We start from the raw sequence: 19,512 nt of genomic DNA, 5'->3' as shown, positions 1-19,512 counted from the left end.
GTAAAAGCACGCCTAACATCTACCCTAATAAATAAAAATAATTTTGCCACATATCCTCTTCTCCTTCATTTTGACACTTGTCATTTTCTAGATTTATTTGAATTATTTAATATCCACTTGTCATTTTTATAGTTTTTTTTATTCAAATTTCACCTATTAAATACCACCTCATATTAATTAATTTTATAAATATATTCATTAATGTACATAATAATTTTCTGTTTTTAAAATCCTTTTTCTATTAATATATTAATTAATATATATGTATATTAATATAGATAGTCCATTTCATTTGTGAATTCATATTAATTAATTTTATTAGTATATATTAATTAAGACCAAATTACATAAATAATCCATACGGTTTATCAAAAGGTCACAAACTTAATCGTTACTTATTTTTTTTATGAACATGATCTTTGTGGTTATCAAAACTTTCTTTTAATAATTTCACGCCTGATAGGCTGAAATACATTTATCCTAATTATTTATTTATTTTATTATTATTATTATTATTATTATTTTTATGTTACAAATGTACTATTTTAACATATTTTTATATTATGTTATGGGCTACACCCAAATCCACCCGTTGAAACAAACTCAACGCTTGATCAATCACTTTCTAGTCACAATCACCTTACATCAATTCGTAGCTCTCTCGTGAAACAGAGAAGACTCTACATACCTGCATCGACGCGAATTTGAATGCGATCTCGCCAGAAAACCCACCTTCTCTTCTCCGTCTGTTTAATCTTTCTGTGACTAGGGTTTCGAGCTTGATCTAGGTTGTAATTGCAATTGCAAAGAGCTCGGCGTGTTTGATTTTCTGTTCTCAAGGTTTTCCGGTAATTTGATTCATCCAAAGCTCATAATTTAAGCGACATGAATGTTGAACCTCAGTGCAATTTGTGTAGGGTTCTTGATTAGTCACTTTAAATCTCTTTTCCTTATGTTTATTTTGTGAAATTTTCGGGGAAAGTTAGTTCCCTTTTCTAAATGAAAGTATAATACTCTCTGGCGTGATGTCACCTTCGACTTTGATGAACGATAATGCCATTTTCTAGCATCGGAATTCGATCAAATTCCCATACATGGCGATTTAGGAAATTTTTTTATTTCTTACTGTGTAAGAGTCTCTGATTTATGTTTTGAGAGGACCAATTCAAACGTGCAGAATTAGAGCTCCCATTCCAATTCAGGCGAATCTGTAACCCTACCTTCTTCAAATTGTGAACCCTTTTATGTTTTTCTTATTTCCATCAATTAATGTATGTTTTCTCAAATCCATTGTAGGATGGTTGCAGGATACTTCAAGCTGTATTCCTTTGAGTAATGGGAAGCAGTGAGATGGATAAACCCGCCAAGGAGGCAAAAGACTCCACAAAGGAGCCAAAGACACCAAATTCCCAAGTGAATTTCTTTCTCTTTCTCCATATTTAGGCTTATAAAGGCATTGTTGCATAAACATGCTCCATATTTATGTAGCTACAATGTACTTTGGTAACATGGATTTATCTTGTATACTTTATTCAGGAGCAGACTTCAGGTACTGCCACTGGTACAGTGAATCCAGATTGGACAGGGTTTCAGGTTTCATCTCAAAAAATCTCAACTTTGATAATTTGGTCTTCTTAAGATTTGGGATATTTTACTAAATCTACATGGTATATAAATTATAAAACATGAACAGCCTTATCCTCATATGCCTCCACATGGGTACATGGCATCAAGCCCTCAAGCTCCTCCCCCATACATGTGGGGGGTTCAGGTACTATGCTTTACAGATTCTTAATTTAGATTATATGTATATTTATCTCACAATTACTATTCATCAGGGAACAATGAATCAACATTGTTGCAACAAAAGAAAAAAAAAACAAATTTGGTTTTCCTTGATGTTTTGAAAGATAAGCTTAAATAGATTATTACAATCTTTAATGAGAAAAGTCCATGCATTTGACTTTTTCAAACTCTACCAGTTATTTGGATAACATTGTTGAATCATAGATTCTCAATGCAAGAATATTCAACATAAATAGTTCCAAGTTCCAACTAAACATCATTGAATTATATAAAAAAACTCCTATTTAGCTTAAAAAACATATTACATTTTAGTTTTTAGTCATTTCATCCTCAAATTATTTTCCATTTTTTTTCTGATACCTATGTGCAATTGCAGCATCTTATGCCACCTTATGGTACCCCACCTCATCCATATGTTGCAATGTATCCACCTGGTGGCATTTATGCTCATCCATCTATGCCTCCGGTATCTTCTTATTAATCATAATAATATATTAATATACTAAATTCTTTACTTTCTAAAAGACAATAATTATAAACTTCATTATGTATTTACTATTTAACCAGGGGTCATATCCTTTCAGTCCATATGCAATGCCTTCTCCAAATGGTGTTGTTGAGGCCTCCGTGAGTTGCCTAAATTAATTTGATTTTTTTTTCAAGAGTGAAAAATATAAAACTTTTTGATCATGAAATTTGAATTCTCCATGTAGGGTAATAATACTCCTGGAAATACAGAAGTTGATGGTAAGTCACCAGATGGGAAGGAAAAAGAAAAAGAAAAAGAAAAAGAAAAACTTCCAATTAAAAGGTCAAAGGGTAGTCTTGGAAGTTTAAATATGATTACTGGCAAACATAATGAACAGAGTAAAACTGGTGCATCTGCTAATGGAGTTTATCCTAAAAGGTATAGTGAGTATATCCTTACACATTAGTTATTATGTGTATATACAATTGGAAGAAACTCTGGAATTTGTTCTCTTTTGATTATTTATAATTGTGAGTTTTACTTTTTATTCTTCTTTCTGAAATTAGTTCTATTTTTCTGATATTGAATTTTCAGTGCTGAGAGTGGAAGTGAAGGCTCAAGTGAAGGAAGCGATGGCAATTCTGAAAATGTAGGTATCATTGCAAAGTACTTTTTTACATTATAAATGTTTATATGTTGTTTTTTCTTCACATATCAAATACATGTTTTTTTCTTCATATTCATACTTCAGGATTCACAAATGAAATCAGGATCCAGGCAGGATTCCATAGAAGGTTTGAGCCAATAAAGTTTCTTTTGCTTTATGTTACTAAAGCAACTCCTGTATAATAATATTACAATGACTTTTTAGCTACAGGGGAAGCTTCCCAAAATGGAAATTCTGGACATGTTTCTCAAAATGGAGGACCAAATGTGGGCAACAACCAAACAATGGTTGTGGGTCCCACAACCAACTTAAATATTGGTATGGATTACTGGAGTGGGACAAACTCCTCCAATATTCATGGGAAGCTTACTTCTGCTCCAGTTGCAGGGGGGGTGGTTACTACAGGTTCAAGGGACATGCAGTTGCAGCCTTGGCTTCAGGTTCTCATTTTTTATTTTTTATTTTTAAATTTTCATAGATTAATTATATAGACCGAATGCGACTAGACAAGCCTTCCAGGGTTATTTTGTATGATGAAATTGAGTATGAGGGTATTTACGTCTTTTTCCACAGACGAGAGCAATAAGAAAAAAATTCAACTTTTGTCATGTAGTTATAATAATTGTAATATGTTATGATTGTTATATTATTATTAATTTGGTATTATATGGCATTCAGAGTACATTGTAATTTAATATTCGTTAAAAATGGTAGGGATTACAACTCTCTCTCTATATATTAGAATACAAAATTACAAACTATTGTTATTTTGTGGTTATATTAACATACTGAAGTTATAAATTCATCACGGAAAATATTTTAATTTAGTCACTTACCTAAATGGCTAAATAGTAAAACCTTGACTGGAATTGAATTCCATTGAAATTCACAAAATCCAACCAATGCTGGAATCCATCTTTCCTTTCATAAACTCATGGAATCTAATTTCAATTCCAATCTTCCCTCATTTCCACAACCAACTGAAATACCCTTTTCAAATCCTATCATTAGCATTGTGTTTGTAGCATGTTTGTTTCTTCACTTTATCATTAAAATTTGTAACTTATTGTGTAATATTTGTTATGTATATTCTTGTCGTATGTGGATAAATTTATGTTTAGCAATCAATTTGTATTAATAAATTTATCAACTTTTTAAACTATTTCATAAATCATAATTTTATATTAGTTTTTAAAAGTCTTATTTATTGCTCGATGCTTTATTTCAGGATGAAAGGGAGCTAAAAAGACAGAGAAGGAAGCAATCTAATAGGGAATCTGCTCGTAGATCCAGATTGCGCAAACAGGTAGTAAATTTCCTAAAAAAGCAACATTCTTTAATTTATTTTATAATTATAATTATAATTGTAATTTACATATTTGGAATTCCTTACCTATAATAGCCATGTACGTATATCTATTTACCAATTATAGCAATATGTAACATGAAACTTGTAAACATCAGTAAATAAAATGTAAGTACATTGCTATTATGAGTAAAAAACAAAGTACATATACGAATAATAATATCTACTTTTGTGGGGTCAGGCGGAATGTGATGAGCTGGCGCAACGGGCAGAAGTTTTAAAGGATGAAAATTCTTCGCTTAGAGCAGAAGTGGGTCGCCTTAGAACCGAGTATGAGGAACTTCTTGCTCAAAACGCGTCTCTTAAGGTAACTATATTAATTAAAATTACATATAACATTAATAATTTAATATACAAATCATATTCATATCAATATATTAATATTAGTAAATTAGTAAAAGAGTAAAACATTGTTGTATAAATTAATAAAAAGGTAAGATATTGTGTAATAACTACACACATATTTTTTTTTTACAGGAACGACTAGGGGAAACTCCCGGGCAAGAAGACTTAACCTCTGATGGGACTGAACAACAAACGGGCAGCAAAGATAATTCGGGCAGGCAGATAGAACTTGCCCAAAGTCATCATCAATGAACTTCCACCTTTCCCAAGTTGCCCGGGAGCTTAACTTAACGAAAAATTAGCAAACAAAAAAACCGTGTTTTACATAGTAGTAGAGTTCACATTAAGACCGGGAAGATTGGACCAGATAGTCCTGGTCCGGTCTGGCTAGACTCAGACTGGTCTGGCTAGATTCAGACCGGTCTGGCTAGTGTCTTAGATATGCAAAACAACTATCAAATTAATTGTTGTCATCCAATGTTGTTGATCGGCCTATCTTTTAAGGCCCGATGAGCCCGGATGATATGTAGAACGGTAGTGTGAAATTACTCCCGTACCCTTTGTATTGCTAAAAAGGGTGTTGGTATCTAATTGGTTTTCAACATTTTATGTACTTAAATATGATCAAATATGATTGTGGTTTGTGAGTTGCATTTGGGTTATTTGAATGCTTTGGTTAGATCGATGTTATCTTTTGATAAATTATGGTTGAATTAAGAAGGTAGTCCCTATCGATATTAAAAAAGTTGTTATTGTGGATTTTAGTTAAAATGTCACATTAGTCCTTGGGTTCACTCAAGATCAATTATTAAATGCACTGTTTTGTACTAGATTCTACATTAAACCAAAGACGTGAGACACTAGCAACCATATACTCACATTTGGTTAAGTCATTGAATTACATTTAGATTTAGTCAAAAAATAAAAAATATAATTTGACTTGTATAATGTTAGTTTGATCTAAAACATGACGAATTTGAAGGGGTAACATGCCTTGTAAATTTTCAAGTAAAGTGATTCTTGAGGCCTCTTGAAAAGCTTAAGTAGTTGTGCAAAAGACATTAATTAAACAATGCTTGATTATCATGTGAAATTATTTGTGTAACGCTATACGTTGGATCAAATATATTTAAAAGAAAATGACTACTATCTTCTCATACCAATGGGATTCTTGTTGCTGCATGACTACAAGATCCTTCGCTTATCCAAAATTTGATATTAATACATCATACTTTCATCAATCTTTTCTAATTTAAAAAAAGGTTTAATTGTAGAATGTTAAAAACCAACATATATTTAAAAATAATGTGGAGGAATCTTATGTTTGACTTGGTGTCAAACTCAACGAGACTTTTGACCAATAATAAAATCCATAAATTCGTTTTCATTATATGTGTCAGATCAATTTACAACAATCATTTATTTTAGACCTACAACATTTGTTGACTAATAATCTTCGTTTATCACCAATAAATACTATCCATATTGGTCAGTAGCTAAAGTCTAAATATAACTATGATTAAATCATGTTACCCTATGAGCTATGAAAATATTTAATATTATATTATATTCATTTTATCTTTAAAACATTTGTATAATTATTATCATTACTTCAAAATTAAAATGAAAACGATATTTAAAAGTTAGGCGTATTTAACTTTTAACGCACTCCTTCAACTCACCGTCCACCCAAAATATACACAAGAAAGAGAAAGAGGAGAGAGAAAGAGAAAGAGAAAGAGAGGCTTTGTAACAAAGGCTGTATCTGCGTATTATATGATTAACAATGAAGAAAAGCCATTAAAGCTGTGTACGCCTTCCTCCCCCTATCATCATAATCGCACATGGAAATCTCATTCCTCAACCACATCAATCTCACGTAATCCATTCTAGGGTTTTATGTTTAACCAAACTACCTGTAGATCTGCCTTTTCGTCCATCCCGATTTTCATTTCTACGTTTTTTTCTGATTCAAACAGGTGCGTCTATTTCAATTATCTGTAATGTTTGTAATTTCTTATACGAGTATGTAACTTTGGAGGATTATTTGCGTCTGCATTATTCGGTTCATTTTCTTCTCTTTTGTTGTTATTGAAATGTGTAGGGATTTGGTTAAGGGGATTGATCTGCATGCTCGAGAATCGATTGATTTCCAGATTTATCTGATCTGAACCGGACTTCTATTTGAAAACGCTTCAAATCTCGCTTCAATTCGAAGTTTCCCTCATTTTTAGGTATGTATCTTTATAATGCTAACATTTGGGGAGGTTGTGAATTGGGAATTGGAAATGATAATATAAGAGATGGTATTACCTTCTGTGTTCATCAGCGTTTGTAACATGAAGACAAAGAGAATTCAAGATAGAATTGCAATTAGAAAGTGTATATGGAGAATTGGCTTGTTGCGGATAAGGGTTACTTGTCTTCTATTGTATCATATATCTAACTAATTTTGTTTGTTTGTTTGTTCCATGATTGAAGCCTTTCTCTGTAACTAAACCTCAAAGAAAAGTTGGCTCCCCAACGCAGATTACAGCGCCACATGGGCGGCCAGATGCAACAGAGAAATGCTTCTGCAACTTCTCTGTATGATCAATCTGCAGATGGTGGGTCCCATCACAATGCAGGTTCTGCTAACGATGCTGGAGATGCTGTAATGGCAAGATGGCTCCAGTCTGCAGGTCTACAGCATCTGGCCTCACCTGTGGCATCAAATGGGATTGATCAACGCCTCCTACCCAATCTCCTCATGCAGGTATTTTCAGATTTCTTTAATATTGAATTTGATCAACGCCTCCTACCCAATCCCCTCATTTACCTTTTCCTTTCATTTCCCCATTTTCTCCCTTTTTTTCAAACTTATGACTTATGAGAAAAAAAACTTTGATGCATACCAATAAGTTATGTGTTAACAGCCTCTTTCTCCAACCCCCTAAGGAAATTCTTGTGGTGTGTTGAAGTATATACAAACTCTATTCCATTTGGTTATGATGTTTGTTTAATATGGTGTGTTATTACGTCTGTTGTTTGCAGGGGTATGGAGCACAATCTGCTGAAGAAAAGCAAAGGCTTTTTAAATTAATGAGGAACCTTAATTTCAATGGTGAATCTGGTTCTGAGCCTTTCTCTCCAACAACTCAAGGCTCTGGAGGAATTGGTGCATCAGATGGTTTTTATTCTCCGGATTTCAGGGGTGATTTTGGTGCAGGGCTATTGGATTTACATGCTATGGATGACACTGAGCTTCTTACAGAGGTATGCATTTCATTGTTCTATTATACCTTTTAGCCCTTATGCAAGTTGATAAATGACATCTAGTTGATTGTTTTTAAGGATGTATATTTTAAGGTCAACATGAATGAATCCTGCATAAGTACTTTTTTTTTGTGTTTGGCGACTCATATAACAATCATATTTGATTTTTTTTTTCAGAATGTTGACTCAGAACCATTTGAGCAATCACCTTTTATGCCTGCTGTTACTAAAGCAGTCGAAAATGACCAAGATACCCTTCCATACCGCCAACAAAGAGGACAAACAGATGTAGATGCTTCTTTTGGATTACCAACACTTGAAAAAGAAATCAGCTCAAGGGAAAATAATGTGGCCAAGATTAAAGTTGTGGTATGTAGCTCTCATTTTATCAACCATATTATATACCATTCTTATAGTTATAGTTTGAAATGACAAAATTCAAAAGTAACTGATTGTTAGAAGAGTATACCACCCCTCATGTCATATGAATTAAAATGGTTTTTGGGAGTGAAAAGAAATTATGTTTATTTCAGGTGCGCAAAAGACCACTGAATAAGAAGGAACTTTCTCGCAAGGAGGATGATGTTGTGAGTGTATGTGACAACAGTCTAACTGTTCATGAACCCAAACTTAAGGTTTGTATATACGAGTGTTCAGATGGAATTATATAAATCTTCATGTGTGACATTAGAAACTAATATTTGACTTTTTTCAAAGGTTGACCTTACTGCTTATGTTGAAAGGCATGAGTTCTGTTTTGATGCTGTTCTCGATCAGCAAGTAACCAATGATGAGGTAATATTTTTTTTTTCCTTAAAGAAATCCCAAAGTACAAGGTTTCATCCAAATATGCTCCAATTGGCTTTTGCTACTAAATGTTTAATATATTTTTATTTTTTGAATTTTTTTGAAACAGGTATATCGTGAAACTGTACAGCCGATCATTCCTATCATATTTCAGCGAACAAAAGCAACTTGTTTTGCTTATGGCCAGACAGGTATATGCTTGTTCTTTTATGTTAAGGGTTTGCTTCTTTTCGTTTATTTATTTATATTTTTGAAAATATTTATCGCAGGAAGTGGAAAGACATACACAATGCAACCATTACCTCTTAGAGCTGCAGAAGATCTTGTTAGATTATTACATCAGCCAGCATATCGTAATCAAAAGTTCAAATTATGGCTAAGTTATTTTGAAATTTATGGTGGAAAACTCTACGATCTACTAAGCGATAGAAAGTCAGTATTTCATAATTAAAATCTTGAAATAAAGGATGAAAAAGAAAAAGCAAGTTTTAATTTTTTTTAAAATTTGGTGTTGTGTAGGAAACTTTGCATGAGAGAAGATGGAAGACAACAGGTTTGCATAGTTGGATTGCAAGAATTTGAAGTTTTGGATGTACAAATTGTTAAAGAATACATTGAAAAAGGGAATTCAGCTAGAAGTACTGGTTCTACTGGAGCTAATGAGGAGTCTTCAAGATCACATGCTATATTACAACTAGTTATTAAAAAGCACAATGAGGTAAAAGATACGCGAAGGAATAATTATAATAATAATAATGATGGAAATGAAAAGGGTGGGAAAGTTGTTGGAAAAATCTCCTTTATTGATCTTGCTGGCAGTGAAAGAGGTGCTGATACTACCGATAATGACCGACAAACACGGTACTTTTTCTTAGTAAAATTACAATTTTGGTCCCCAAAGCTTTTCTTTTGCAGTTTTAGTCCTCCTTATTTGTAATGTGTTTGTTACAGGATTGAAGGAGCTGAAATCAATAAGAGTCTTTTGGCTCTGAAGGAGTGCATTCGTGCACTTGATAATGATCAGCTTCATATCCCATTTCGTGGGAGCAAACTGACTGAAGTTCTTCGCGATTCGTTTGTTGGAAACTCAAGGACTGTTATGATATCTTGCATTTCACCAAATGCTGGTTCTTGTGAACACACTCTCAATACCTTGAGATATGCTGATAGGTATGTTTTTTTTTTTCTTTCTATGAGCACCCCAAAAACCCCACTTCTTTGATTATGTATCTGATATTACAACAGAGTTAAAAGCCTTTCAAAAGGTTCAAAAAAAGATCAAGCTGGAAGCTCACAAACAACTACAAAAGACTCTTCATCAGCAAACACACTAAGCCTCTCTGACAATGAAGACACAAAAATAGTATTTACAGATACAGGTAATCGAAGAGGCGCACAGCCACAACGAGACAGCATCTCTTCAGATTTCGATAAACAACAACCTCTTCCTCCATCATCCTCAAATTACACCCGCGATGACACATGGCAGCAGGCTTCTGGTTTCGAAAAGGAAAGAAACGCGTATTTGACTTCAAATGATACAGAAGAAACAACAGTCCAAAAAGTGTCGCCCCCTCGAAGAAAAAGTGGTGTTAATTGGCAGAAGAAGGATAGTAGTGATGTTTTCTCAAGTGTGGGTAGTAAACAACCCAGTTATATGATGACATCATCAAAACAAACCGAAGTTGAACAGCCTCATGACGAAAATATCAATGAAATACTCGAGGTCAGTACTAGTAATTAAACGTAAGCAACAGGGATCGAACTATATATATATATATTTTTTGATGATGTTTGTAGGAAGAAGAAGCTTTAATTGCGGCGCACAGGAAAGAGATTGAAGATACAATGGAAATAGTCCGTGAAGTAAGGAGAAAACTGTTTAAATATTGTTGCTGTGTGTATAAAAATTAAAAAAGAATAGACAGACTACTTATTAGTTATTACATGGAATGGAAATCAGGAAATGAAACTGCTGGCAGAAGTTGATAAACCAGGAAGCCTTATCGACAACTACGTGACTCAGTTAAGTTTCGTGCTGTCACGCAAAGCAGCAAGCCTTGTGAGCCTCCAAGCTCGCCTCGCCAGGTTCCAGCATCGCCTCAAGGAGCAGGAGATTCTCAGCCGTAAGAGGCTACCTCGCTAATACCCACACCCCACTCCACTCTCTCTCTCTCTCTCATGTGCAAAAAAGACGTAAATGTCCTCAATCAGCCTGATCGTTTTCATTGTAGGAATCAAACGAGAGTGGATTGTGATGTGAGTGTGGAGACTTGAAATGATTGCATTTGGTTTTGGTTTTGGTTTTGGTTGGTTAAGTTTTGATTTGAATGAATGGTGTTTTTGTGAAGAAGTGGAAAAAAAAAAGAAAGAGAAAAACACAAGGTATTGCTTGCTGCTCTGCTGGTTTGGTTTTTTACTTTTTATATATATGTAATGCTGAATTACACCTTCCTACACCATGAAACTTATTATAATTATTATTTCATATTATGTATAGGGCTAAATGCAAGAAATAGCAATGTACTTTTCACCTTCATTTTTCTTTTTTCTGTTGTTATGCAATGTAACGATGTTTTTATTATATCTTTTGTATTATCAGGTTTTTTTTTTACTTTACATTGAAAAATCTGCGAATAACAAGTAATTTAAAAGTGTTTGTAATAAGAAAAAATAAAGTATAATGTTATAGTAAAAATGAAAATGCATTATCATTTTTTGCTATTGGTTCGTTACATCTTAAACATGTAATTGTTATTTGCGGAGTTTTGTATCGAAAAGTAAATGATTACAATTAGTTTTTTAGTTTTAGATTAAAATAGTTCTTTAATTTGATATTATCGGCTTCTTCAGTTTGTTTTGGCAGCAAAGAATTATTTCATTTTAAGCCGATCAAAACATTCTAAATCTGTGTTAGATTTAAGAATGAATTTAATATAATACGGGTTTTTACATCATCAAAAATCCTGGTTACATGTTTTCTAATAAATCGGTCCATTTTTATTTTTATTTTTTAAATTTACGTTAGTTATGGTATAAATAGCCACGTGAGTAAAATGATTGTTTCTCCATAGAGACATCACAAAATTAGCCACGTGAGTAAATGATTTATAAAAAATCAAACACACATTTTGAAAATTCATAGACCGCCTATTTTGTAGGGTCCAAATTTCGAAATTGCCGACAGTCGCAATTAAATTACTTTTTGAGCATTGTTTTATTTTCCTTGGTTTTGTCTTTAACATTACCAAATTACGCCTATAAGATAACACGGGTGGATTCAGGTAATTTTTGAATAGAGGAAAAAAAAACAAAACTTCATGGCAGTAAAATATTTTTGAAGAGTCAAGATATATTATTTTTAAAAAGTAAAAATATTTTATTTTTGAAAAAAAGTAGTTTTTAATTAATTTATTTTTTTAAAAAGTCAAAATATTTTATTTTTGAAGAAAAAAGTTTTTAATTATTATTATTATTATTTATTTTTGTGGGGGAAGCTGCTCCACTGCCTGCTGTGAAGGTCCATCCCTAAGACCGGACGGAGTGGGGTGAGGGAAGCTTCCCTCCCCTCTTGAACACCACTCCGTGGGTGAGGAAAAGCAATGCGGGAAAAGAGGTGGGGGGGAGGGGGTGTCGCACTCTCTCTCATCTTCTCATTGGCTAGATATATATATTTTTTATTTTTATATTTTTTAATATTTATAAAATTATATACCTACTATAAAAATATATCAAAATTTATGGTTTTTAATTCCCTACAAAATAAGTATAATATATGTATGAAATATATTAAAAAAAAGTGAGGGTAGGTCTTCCCACCAATTCCTTGGCTTTTTGGTGAGGAAAAGGAAAGTGAGGGAAAGAGGGATATGACCCACCAAAAGTGAGGGAAGAGTCCCTCCCACATCCTCCGGCCTAAAGATAGGTGGAAGTTTCTTTGTTTTTCACCCAACCTCAATCAAATTAATATAATCTTATTTCTAATTTTTTTTTTCTTGTTGGCTTAAAAGTGTCATTTAGATTATCTAAGCATGTCAACAAGGGTAAATGAGCTGCAATCACTTTTAATATTGAAAATATAATTATTGTTGTGAAGACGATAATGCCATTTGTCAATCCTAAAACTTATTTCCTTATATAAGTCCATGTCATAAGGATTTTATTATGGCGGAGAATTTCCTCTAATGAGGCTAGAGAGAATGATGCTAAGTTTACCACAGTCCACGTCAATACAATATCATATTTATTACACTGCATCAAAAACTTGCTATTTACATGACATGAGTTGTCACATTTTTCATGCTATTTTTTTAAATTAATTTATATTAAAAATAATCAGTTTAACCAAATTAATTTAAAACTAAAATTTTATTAAACTTCAACGAAAATTACAACAAACACAAAAATAGAACTTAGAATTCAAAAATAAAAGCATGAAAATTAAAATTACAAAACCTGGATAGACCTAAATGACATATTCATCGGAAAATTGACCGTCTAAATCATCGATCGGTTCCACGTTAAGATCGATGTCGTTGACGGTCAAAATATGTTTCGTCAAGTCCCTATGAAGAACATGATGTGTGTCAACATCATGGATTATTGCCCTCCTCGCCAAGTACTCTTCGCTCCCAACCTCAAAAGCTTGTGTCGGTGGAATGATCTCGTTTTCTTTATACTTACATATTGCATTTCCTTCGTTTCTGAGAATCATATTATGCAATATGATACAAATATATTTCACCTCACTCATTTCTTCTCATCCAAATAAGGCGCGAGATATTTGAGAATATGCCAACATTTTTTTAGAGCACCAAACACTCGTTCAACATCCTTTCCCGCATTCTCTTGAGCTCTCTTAAACTTCAACATTTTGCGATCATTTGGACCAGATAGTGACTTCACAAAACAAGCACGCTCCGGATAGATCCCGTCCACAAGATAATACCCGTTCATATACGGCGTTCTAGACACTTGAAAGGAAGAATCTGGTGCAGTCCCGTTATACATGTCGTCAAGTAACGAAGACATGTTAAGAACATCAATGTCATTGAGGGAACCGGTAGAACCAAAGAAGCCATGCCATATCCACAAATCCTGTGAGGCCACCACTTCAAATATGATGGTTGGATAACTATGATCACCTTGGGTGTATTGGCTTTTATAGGCAATCGAACAACTGCCCCATTCCCAGTGGAGGAAATCTAGGATTCCTAACATTCCATGGAAGGTTTGCACATTTGAATGATGAGTATACAACTGTTGGACGTCACAACAAGTAGGTTTGCGCATATATCGTGGACCATATAATCTCATGAAATACTAACAAAATTTGTGAAGACTTTGTCGTGCAGGACGCTCGGACATCCTAAGATTCTCATCTAATGCATCGGGGGAAGTGGCATACGCTAATTGACGAAGTGCAACATTACTTCTTTTTTTTTTTTTTTTTTTTTTTTTTTTTTTTTTTTTGTAAATGAGTAAAATCAACTGTACCTCTAGCATCTGAACGTTGTTGAAAATATGGACATGTTGCTGTGACATCGTTGACGATACGTAAAAAAAATGTTTTATGCATATAGAACCATCGACGAAAATAATATCCTTGAAACGTAGCGTTTTTGGCAAAGTAATCATGTATGAGTCGTTCATTAGCCGCTTCACGATATCTTTATATGTACCTTCTTTTTTTCCGACACACATTATCTGCATTTTGTTTTCGTAGTTCTTCGATCTTATGTTCAACCTCCTGAATGACCTATATGGCCATTTCAAGCAATGCATCAAACATGCCTGATGAAGACGATGAAGATGATATTTTTAGAGAGAATGTTTGAGAAGTAGAAGATGGTTTTGATTTGGTAAACGATAAAGTAGATTGTATTTATAGGATGTTTTTTTTTATTTTTTTAATAATAATAAAAATAAAATTTAATTCAAATATAGCCAATGCCCCTTCCCATTGGTTCACATTTACTCGGTCAAACTCGGCATCTTTCTACCAAATTGCCTATCCGAGCTTGGCATGCTGAGACCTTGGCCCGATGTTCACTGAGATAGCTGAATGGGTTGCCGATCCCACTTCCACCAGCCTGATACCTCGTATATGTTGCTTCTATGTGGAGTTTAAAGAATTCAACTAAAGACACATAAAAAATGCAAGGAAATTATTGTATATAGAGATAATATCAGTGAAGATATCCGAAAAAGAATAAATGAAATACAAACACAAAAGAAGTTAAAGTTACAGAAAATTGGATATCTGATCCTAATATGTACACTTTTCAATTACTTCAGAACTTCCACCATTTTGGAATAACAACCTCTAGGAGGCCTTTGTTTTTTGACGCGTCGTTCAATTGTGAGTGCCTCTTCGGTTGGTTGTGGTTACCATGGGTATTTAATGGCTGACGTTTGATCTTTCAGCTGCATCAAACCAAATTTCTTTTTGCATGTATGAATGAGGTATATTGGAGTTCTCATATTCACATGGATTTTGCGTATATATGGGATCAATGTTCCTTTTCACTTGGAGGTGATTAGAAATTTTGCCCTATCTTTAATCATAATGCTGTTGTTTTCGTCATCAAATTCCACTTGATGACCAACACAACACAATTGTCTTATTTGTCAGTATACTATATCTTTTGATGGTCCCGTTTGAGTCATTACCAAAGTTGTGTATCCATCATTTGTGAGGAGTAGACGCTATTGATAAGCCATTCTGTGTCATGACTCTCCTCACATATTTCCTAAAAATTCACAAAGTTAGTTTTGGCACCCAAACTTGTTTGGGCGAATGATTTCAACATGAAATAATTTCATAGTAGTTTTAGTTAATGGAATAATAGTAACATGTTTCCTCTAACCCTTGTACGCCCCACGTACATCTTGTACGCCCGGCGTACTAGGCTTCGCATTCCTAATCAGTCCTTGAACTACGCTTAGCGTAATCCATACTACGCCTCACATACCCTCCTTCGTAGCAGTACGCCCTGCATACTCCCTATGTACGCCCTGCATACTAAGGTTTCCCCTTCAAACCCTACACATACCGAAGGCCATAATTTCTTCGATACACATCCGATTCCGACGATCCATATATCCATGAGAAGGTAACGAGAAGCTCCATGCTTTAATTAACTCATACCCACTTTACCATATCCCAAACAATCATCCATTTCCATAGAGGCCTGAGCTAAAAAATTACCGAAATACCCTTTAACTCCAAAATAGAAACCGAATACCTGGATCATCTAATATACATCATCCACCTCCAAATGAGCCTAAAACTAACTTCTTCAAGGATCCTAAGCCTGCTGATATCCAATCCTTGATCACCACCCCCAAATGGAAATGATCTGAATCAGGGTGTTACATCCCCCCTGTTTCTCTCTCTCTTTCTCAAAACCATAAATAGGAAAGCATGTAGGGTGGGTGGGGGGGGGGGGAGTTTTCTTGCAAATTTCCCTCTTACATACTCCATGCTTCTTACTCCATACCTTTGATGTAACAACCCAAATTTTATAACATAAAATCTAAGGGAATTATTAGAGTTTTATCTATAAATGTGGAATTCTACTCTTATTAAAAAAATTTAAATCCCAGGCCAAATCAAAAGTTTACAATAACATTCTACTACATAAAAGAACAACTACGAAATACAACTAAATGCTCTAGTCTAGGTCATTGTGCTCCTATCTGTTGGATTAGGTGTCTAAGCCCATAACTATAATTGGTATGTACTTGACCCGAGAGTAGCATGGTTGATTTGGGCTGCCTTCACCAGAGCAATTTGATAGGATGAACTTTTGAGAAGAAGTTATTTGTGATTTATTAATATATTATAAGTTTTAATACATTAAAATGAAATGATATTATTTGATTAGTATTGATCGAGAATTAATTTGGACTTAATTTAGTGATAAAAAGAGACTAATTAAATATACGGGACAAATTAAGTAAATCAATGATTCTTATAGTGTAGGCCAATGATCCATGGTTATTTAGGATGGGCTAAACCAATATGGATAGTCCATGTAGGTTTAACCCATGGAGCCTAAGTAATATGAAGGGTCATGTGAATTAGGGTTTGCATGGATGTAACACTAGACTTTGCCACACTACAAAGGGAACCCTTAGTCACCAAAATCGGCCCCATGCATTCTAAGAAGAGTGATAAACGATTTTGTGTGCTAAGTAGCCTCTCTCTCAAGTCCTCTTTTGTTCATGGCGTTTGTGAGCCATTTGAGGCATCACATTTGAGGTGCTAAGTTCTTAAAGGCCAAAACTACAAGCTACAACAAAGAGGTAATTCTATAACTCACTTTTATGTTATTTATGTCAATTGTATGCTAGTTGTAGGCTTTATGCTTTGGAAATAATATTGCATGTATAATTAGAGAAAACATAGATCCAAAGCATTTAGGGTTGTATGTGCACCATAGGATGTTGTAGTATACAAAACCCAACACTATGTTCTCCTCTTGTACCACGACTGTTACCAGAACCTACAAAGCATAAAAATCTCCGCTGCATCAGACAAACATGTCCGGTGAGTTATATTCTTATCTATTTTCATGTTTCATATACCCTTTCTTTCCTATCTCTTCCTTTTCTTACTCTGCAATATAATCTCTTTCTCTAATAGCATACACTGCTACTCTTTCTTCTTTCATCTATCTCTTCTACTCTTCTCTAATCTTTACTTTCTACTCTTTCTCTACTCATCTATCACTTTCTCTGTCACCTACTATTTTTCTCATACTTTTTTCTTAGCCTATTTTCATACTCTATCTCTTCTTTCTCTCTCTCTCTCTCTCTCATAATCTTCTTCTTTCAACATCTCTTTTCTTTCTCACGCTCTGTCTGTTTTGCTCATACTTTATGCATGCTCTTCTCATAATTTTACTCTGCTCTTGATATATCTCTTATTCTTAACATGCTTGTCTCATACTCTTCTTACTCTTTGTATTTCTATTCTCAACTCTAATGGCTCAACATTTCGTTCTCATCTAGACCCAACAATCCTATCTCATACTCTAATCTCATCTATCTTCTAAGGGATACAACATCCCATTACATTGCTAGGTAAACTCACTCGAACTTAGTCTCCTCTCTTATGATCTCACGTGTATCCTTAACCATTCTTCTTCTCTTGAATCGCCTCATGGATTCCTCACTCTTAATCCTTCATGGATTACATCTAAGATCTTAAAAGAACTCTCTTGTCTTATTACACTGATGGAACCTTTATCTACCTCTTATCTAACCATACACCTTCGTATTACCGCATGAATCATCTATCTATGTTCTCTAAGGAACCATCATATCATTCCCGAATGAATCATACTCTTGTCCCCAAATGAACTTCTATCTCATTCCCGTAGGAATCATACTCTTGTCCCCAAAGGAACCTCTATCTCATTCCCGAAGGAACCTTACTCTTGTCCCCAAAGGAAACTCTATCTTGTTCCCAAAGGAATCATACTCTTGTCCCCGAAGGAACCTCTATCTCATTCCTGAAGGAATCATACTCTTGTCCCCGAGGGAACCTCCATCTCATTCCCGAAGGAATCATCTTTCTACACTTCTCTATCTCTATTATGTGACTAATCACGTAATACTTCTCCCATGGACAATCTATCTCTTTATCTCATTAGATGATATTCTACTACAAATCTAGTACTTAACTCATTAAGTACTTAATATAATCTTCTTCTCTTATCTCCTTGGTATTCTACACAATACCATTCTCATCTAACCATAGACACACTTTCATACATGAGATTATGATACATATAATCCCATTCTTTTCTCATTTATATCTCATAGGTATTATACTTAATACCCTTAACATCTACACATACATACATACTGTAGGTATACATATATGCTCTAGTACATGTTTCTAAATGTATACCTCATGCATACTCTAAATATACATACATGGTCTGATACATGTTCTTACATGTATATCCATCATCTATCTTCGTTTAACCAATTGAGGGCATTTACATAGTGCCTCAAGATTCAACACATACACACACACACACACACATATATATATATATACATACATACATACACACATAATCTATATATATATATATATATATATATATATATATAGATAGAGAGAGAGAGAGAGAGAGAGAGAGAGAGAGAGAGAGAGTGATATAAATCATCTTGGCTCCATTCTTCAACCGATGCATCTTGATCCATCTTCTTTTCTCTTAGGCCTATTGATACACTGTTAGGGCCAGGATCCTCAAAGCATTCAGGATCCTCAAGCCTCATCAGATATTCACGATCCTCAACTATCTCAGGATCCTGACTATTACCGTTATTATTATTTACTAACATTTATAACAGTTATATTTCGTTCTTAACTAACACATGTGCAAAAATAGTCAAGAGAAGACTTATTCTCAATAGAGTTTTGTCTCAACTATGCTAAAGACCCGAAATACCAAGTCAATTAACATTCACAAAGACTGGTCATAGAGGATCCTAAGAATATCAGACATTTTGTTAGCTAGTTTAGACTATAAATTGACACATGTATCTCAGACACGACACGCACTACTGACACTTAGCTTACACTACGAACTTGTTCTTATTGAAACACTCTCTATAATTATCATTTTATATTAATAAAATCATCAAGGAAGGTGATCATTATCGCCTCCCATGGTTTTGTGTCATAGATCCTAGCATGGATTAAGGGCTTTCCTTGTAAACAATCGTGTCGTTCTCTTTACCTTTTTCTATTGCACAATTTGAACATCACAACCT

General features: G+C 34.0%; 3 protein-coding genes across 6 annotated transcripts; 2 read left to right on the top strand and 1 right to left on the bottom strand.

The window, feature by feature from the left end:
* The first annotated feature begins 586 nt into the window (after positions 1 to 586).
* LOC111891873 (bZIP transcription factor 68) lies at positions 587 to 5,315 on the top strand. 4 transcript variants are annotated; one of them, XM_023887935.2, is made up of 13 exons: positions 587 to 848; positions 1,297 to 1,413; positions 1,537 to 1,593; positions 1,694 to 1,771; positions 2,183 to 2,272; positions 2,374 to 2,433; positions 2,520 to 2,713; positions 2,870 to 2,924; positions 3,027 to 3,069; positions 3,153 to 3,382; positions 4,171 to 4,248; positions 4,490 to 4,615; positions 4,786 to 5,315. In XM_023887935.2, the coding sequence occupies exons 2-13, from the start codon at positions 1,336 to 1,338 to the stop codon at positions 4,903 to 4,905; spliced, it is 1,209 nt and encodes a 402-aa protein (XP_023743703.1). In that variant the 5' UTR covers positions 587 to 848; positions 1,297 to 1,335; the 3' UTR covers positions 4,906 to 5,315. The 4 variants fall into 4 exon arrangements, with proteins under 4 accessions (XP_023743703.1, XP_023743700.1, XP_052620317.1 ...); XM_023887932.2 differs by having other exon boundaries at positions 3,147 to 3,382; XM_052764357.1 differs by lacking the exon at positions 587 to 848 and adding an exon at positions 895 to 913 and having other exon boundaries at positions 3,147 to 3,382.
* A 1,015-nt stretch (positions 5,316 to 6,330) lies between these two features.
* On the top strand, positions 6,331 to 11,254 carry LOC111891879 (kinesin-like protein KIN-13A). The gene is made up of 14 exons (XM_023887941.3): positions 6,331 to 6,632; positions 6,758 to 6,887; positions 7,135 to 7,408; positions 7,687 to 7,908; positions 8,086 to 8,277; positions 8,442 to 8,543; positions 8,626 to 8,703; positions 8,825 to 8,906; positions 8,985 to 9,147; positions 9,235 to 9,576; positions 9,667 to 9,885; positions 9,961 to 10,441; positions 10,516 to 10,581; positions 10,679 to 11,254. The coding sequence occupies exons 3-14, from the start codon at positions 7,196 to 7,198 to the stop codon at positions 10,859 to 10,861; spliced, it is 2,343 nt and encodes a 780-aa protein (XP_023743709.1). The 5' UTR covers positions 6,331 to 6,632; positions 6,758 to 6,887; positions 7,135 to 7,195; the 3' UTR covers positions 10,862 to 11,254.
* A 2,210-nt stretch (positions 11,255 to 13,464) lies between these two features.
* On the bottom strand, positions 13,465 to 14,007 carry LOC111891869 (uncharacterized). Its single transcript, XM_023887925.1, has one exon. The coding sequence runs from the start codon at positions 14,005 to 14,007 to the stop codon at positions 13,465 to 13,467; it is 543 nt and encodes a 180-aa protein (XP_023743693.1).
* Between the last annotated feature and the right edge of the window lie 5,505 nt (positions 14,008 to 19,512).

This window comes from Lactuca sativa, chromosome 5 (genome assembly GCF_002870075.4).
Source record: "Lactuca sativa cultivar Salinas chromosome 5, Lsat_Salinas_v11, whole genome shotgun sequence".
NCBI classification, from domain to species: domain Eukaryota; kingdom Viridiplantae; phylum Streptophyta; class Magnoliopsida; order Asterales; family Asteraceae; genus Lactuca; species Lactuca sativa.
The sequence above is the reverse complement of the archived record's forward strand: the minus strand, read 5'-3'. Positions and strand labels throughout refer to the sequence as shown.

What these genes read in the sequence shown, in the direction of transcription:
- LOC111891873 (XM_023887932.2), top strand. Translation starts at nt 1,336, where the DNA reads ATGGGAAGCAGTGAGATGGATAAACCCGCCAAGGAGGCAAAAGACTCC. An exon ending in CAGATTGGACAGGGTTTCAG is followed by an intron (nt 1,594 to 1,693) that starts GTTTCATCTCAA and finishes AAACATGAACAG; the next exon opens with CCTTATCCTCATATGCCTCC. An exon ending in GATCCAGATTGCGCAAACAG is followed by an intron (nt 4,249 to 4,489) that starts GTAGTAAATTTC and finishes TTGTGGGGTCAG; the next exon opens with GCGGAATGTGATGAGCTGGC.
- LOC111891879 (XM_023887941.3), top strand. Translation starts at nt 7,196, where the DNA reads ATGGGCGGCCAGATGCAACAGAGAAATGCTTCTGCAACTTCTCTGTAT. An exon ending in TACCCAATCTCCTCATGCAG is followed by an intron (nt 7,409 to 7,686) that starts GTATTTTCAGAT and finishes TGTTGTTTGCAG; the next exon opens with GGGTATGGAGCACAATCTGC. An exon ending in TTCATGAACCCAAACTTAAG is followed by an intron (nt 8,544 to 8,625) that starts GTTTGTATATAC and finishes CTTTTTTCAAAG; the next exon opens with GTTGACCTTACTGCTTATGT.
- LOC111891869 (XM_023887925.1), bottom strand. Translation starts at nt 14,007, where the DNA reads ATGCGCAAACCTACTTGTTGTGACGTCCAACAGTTGTATACTCATCAT.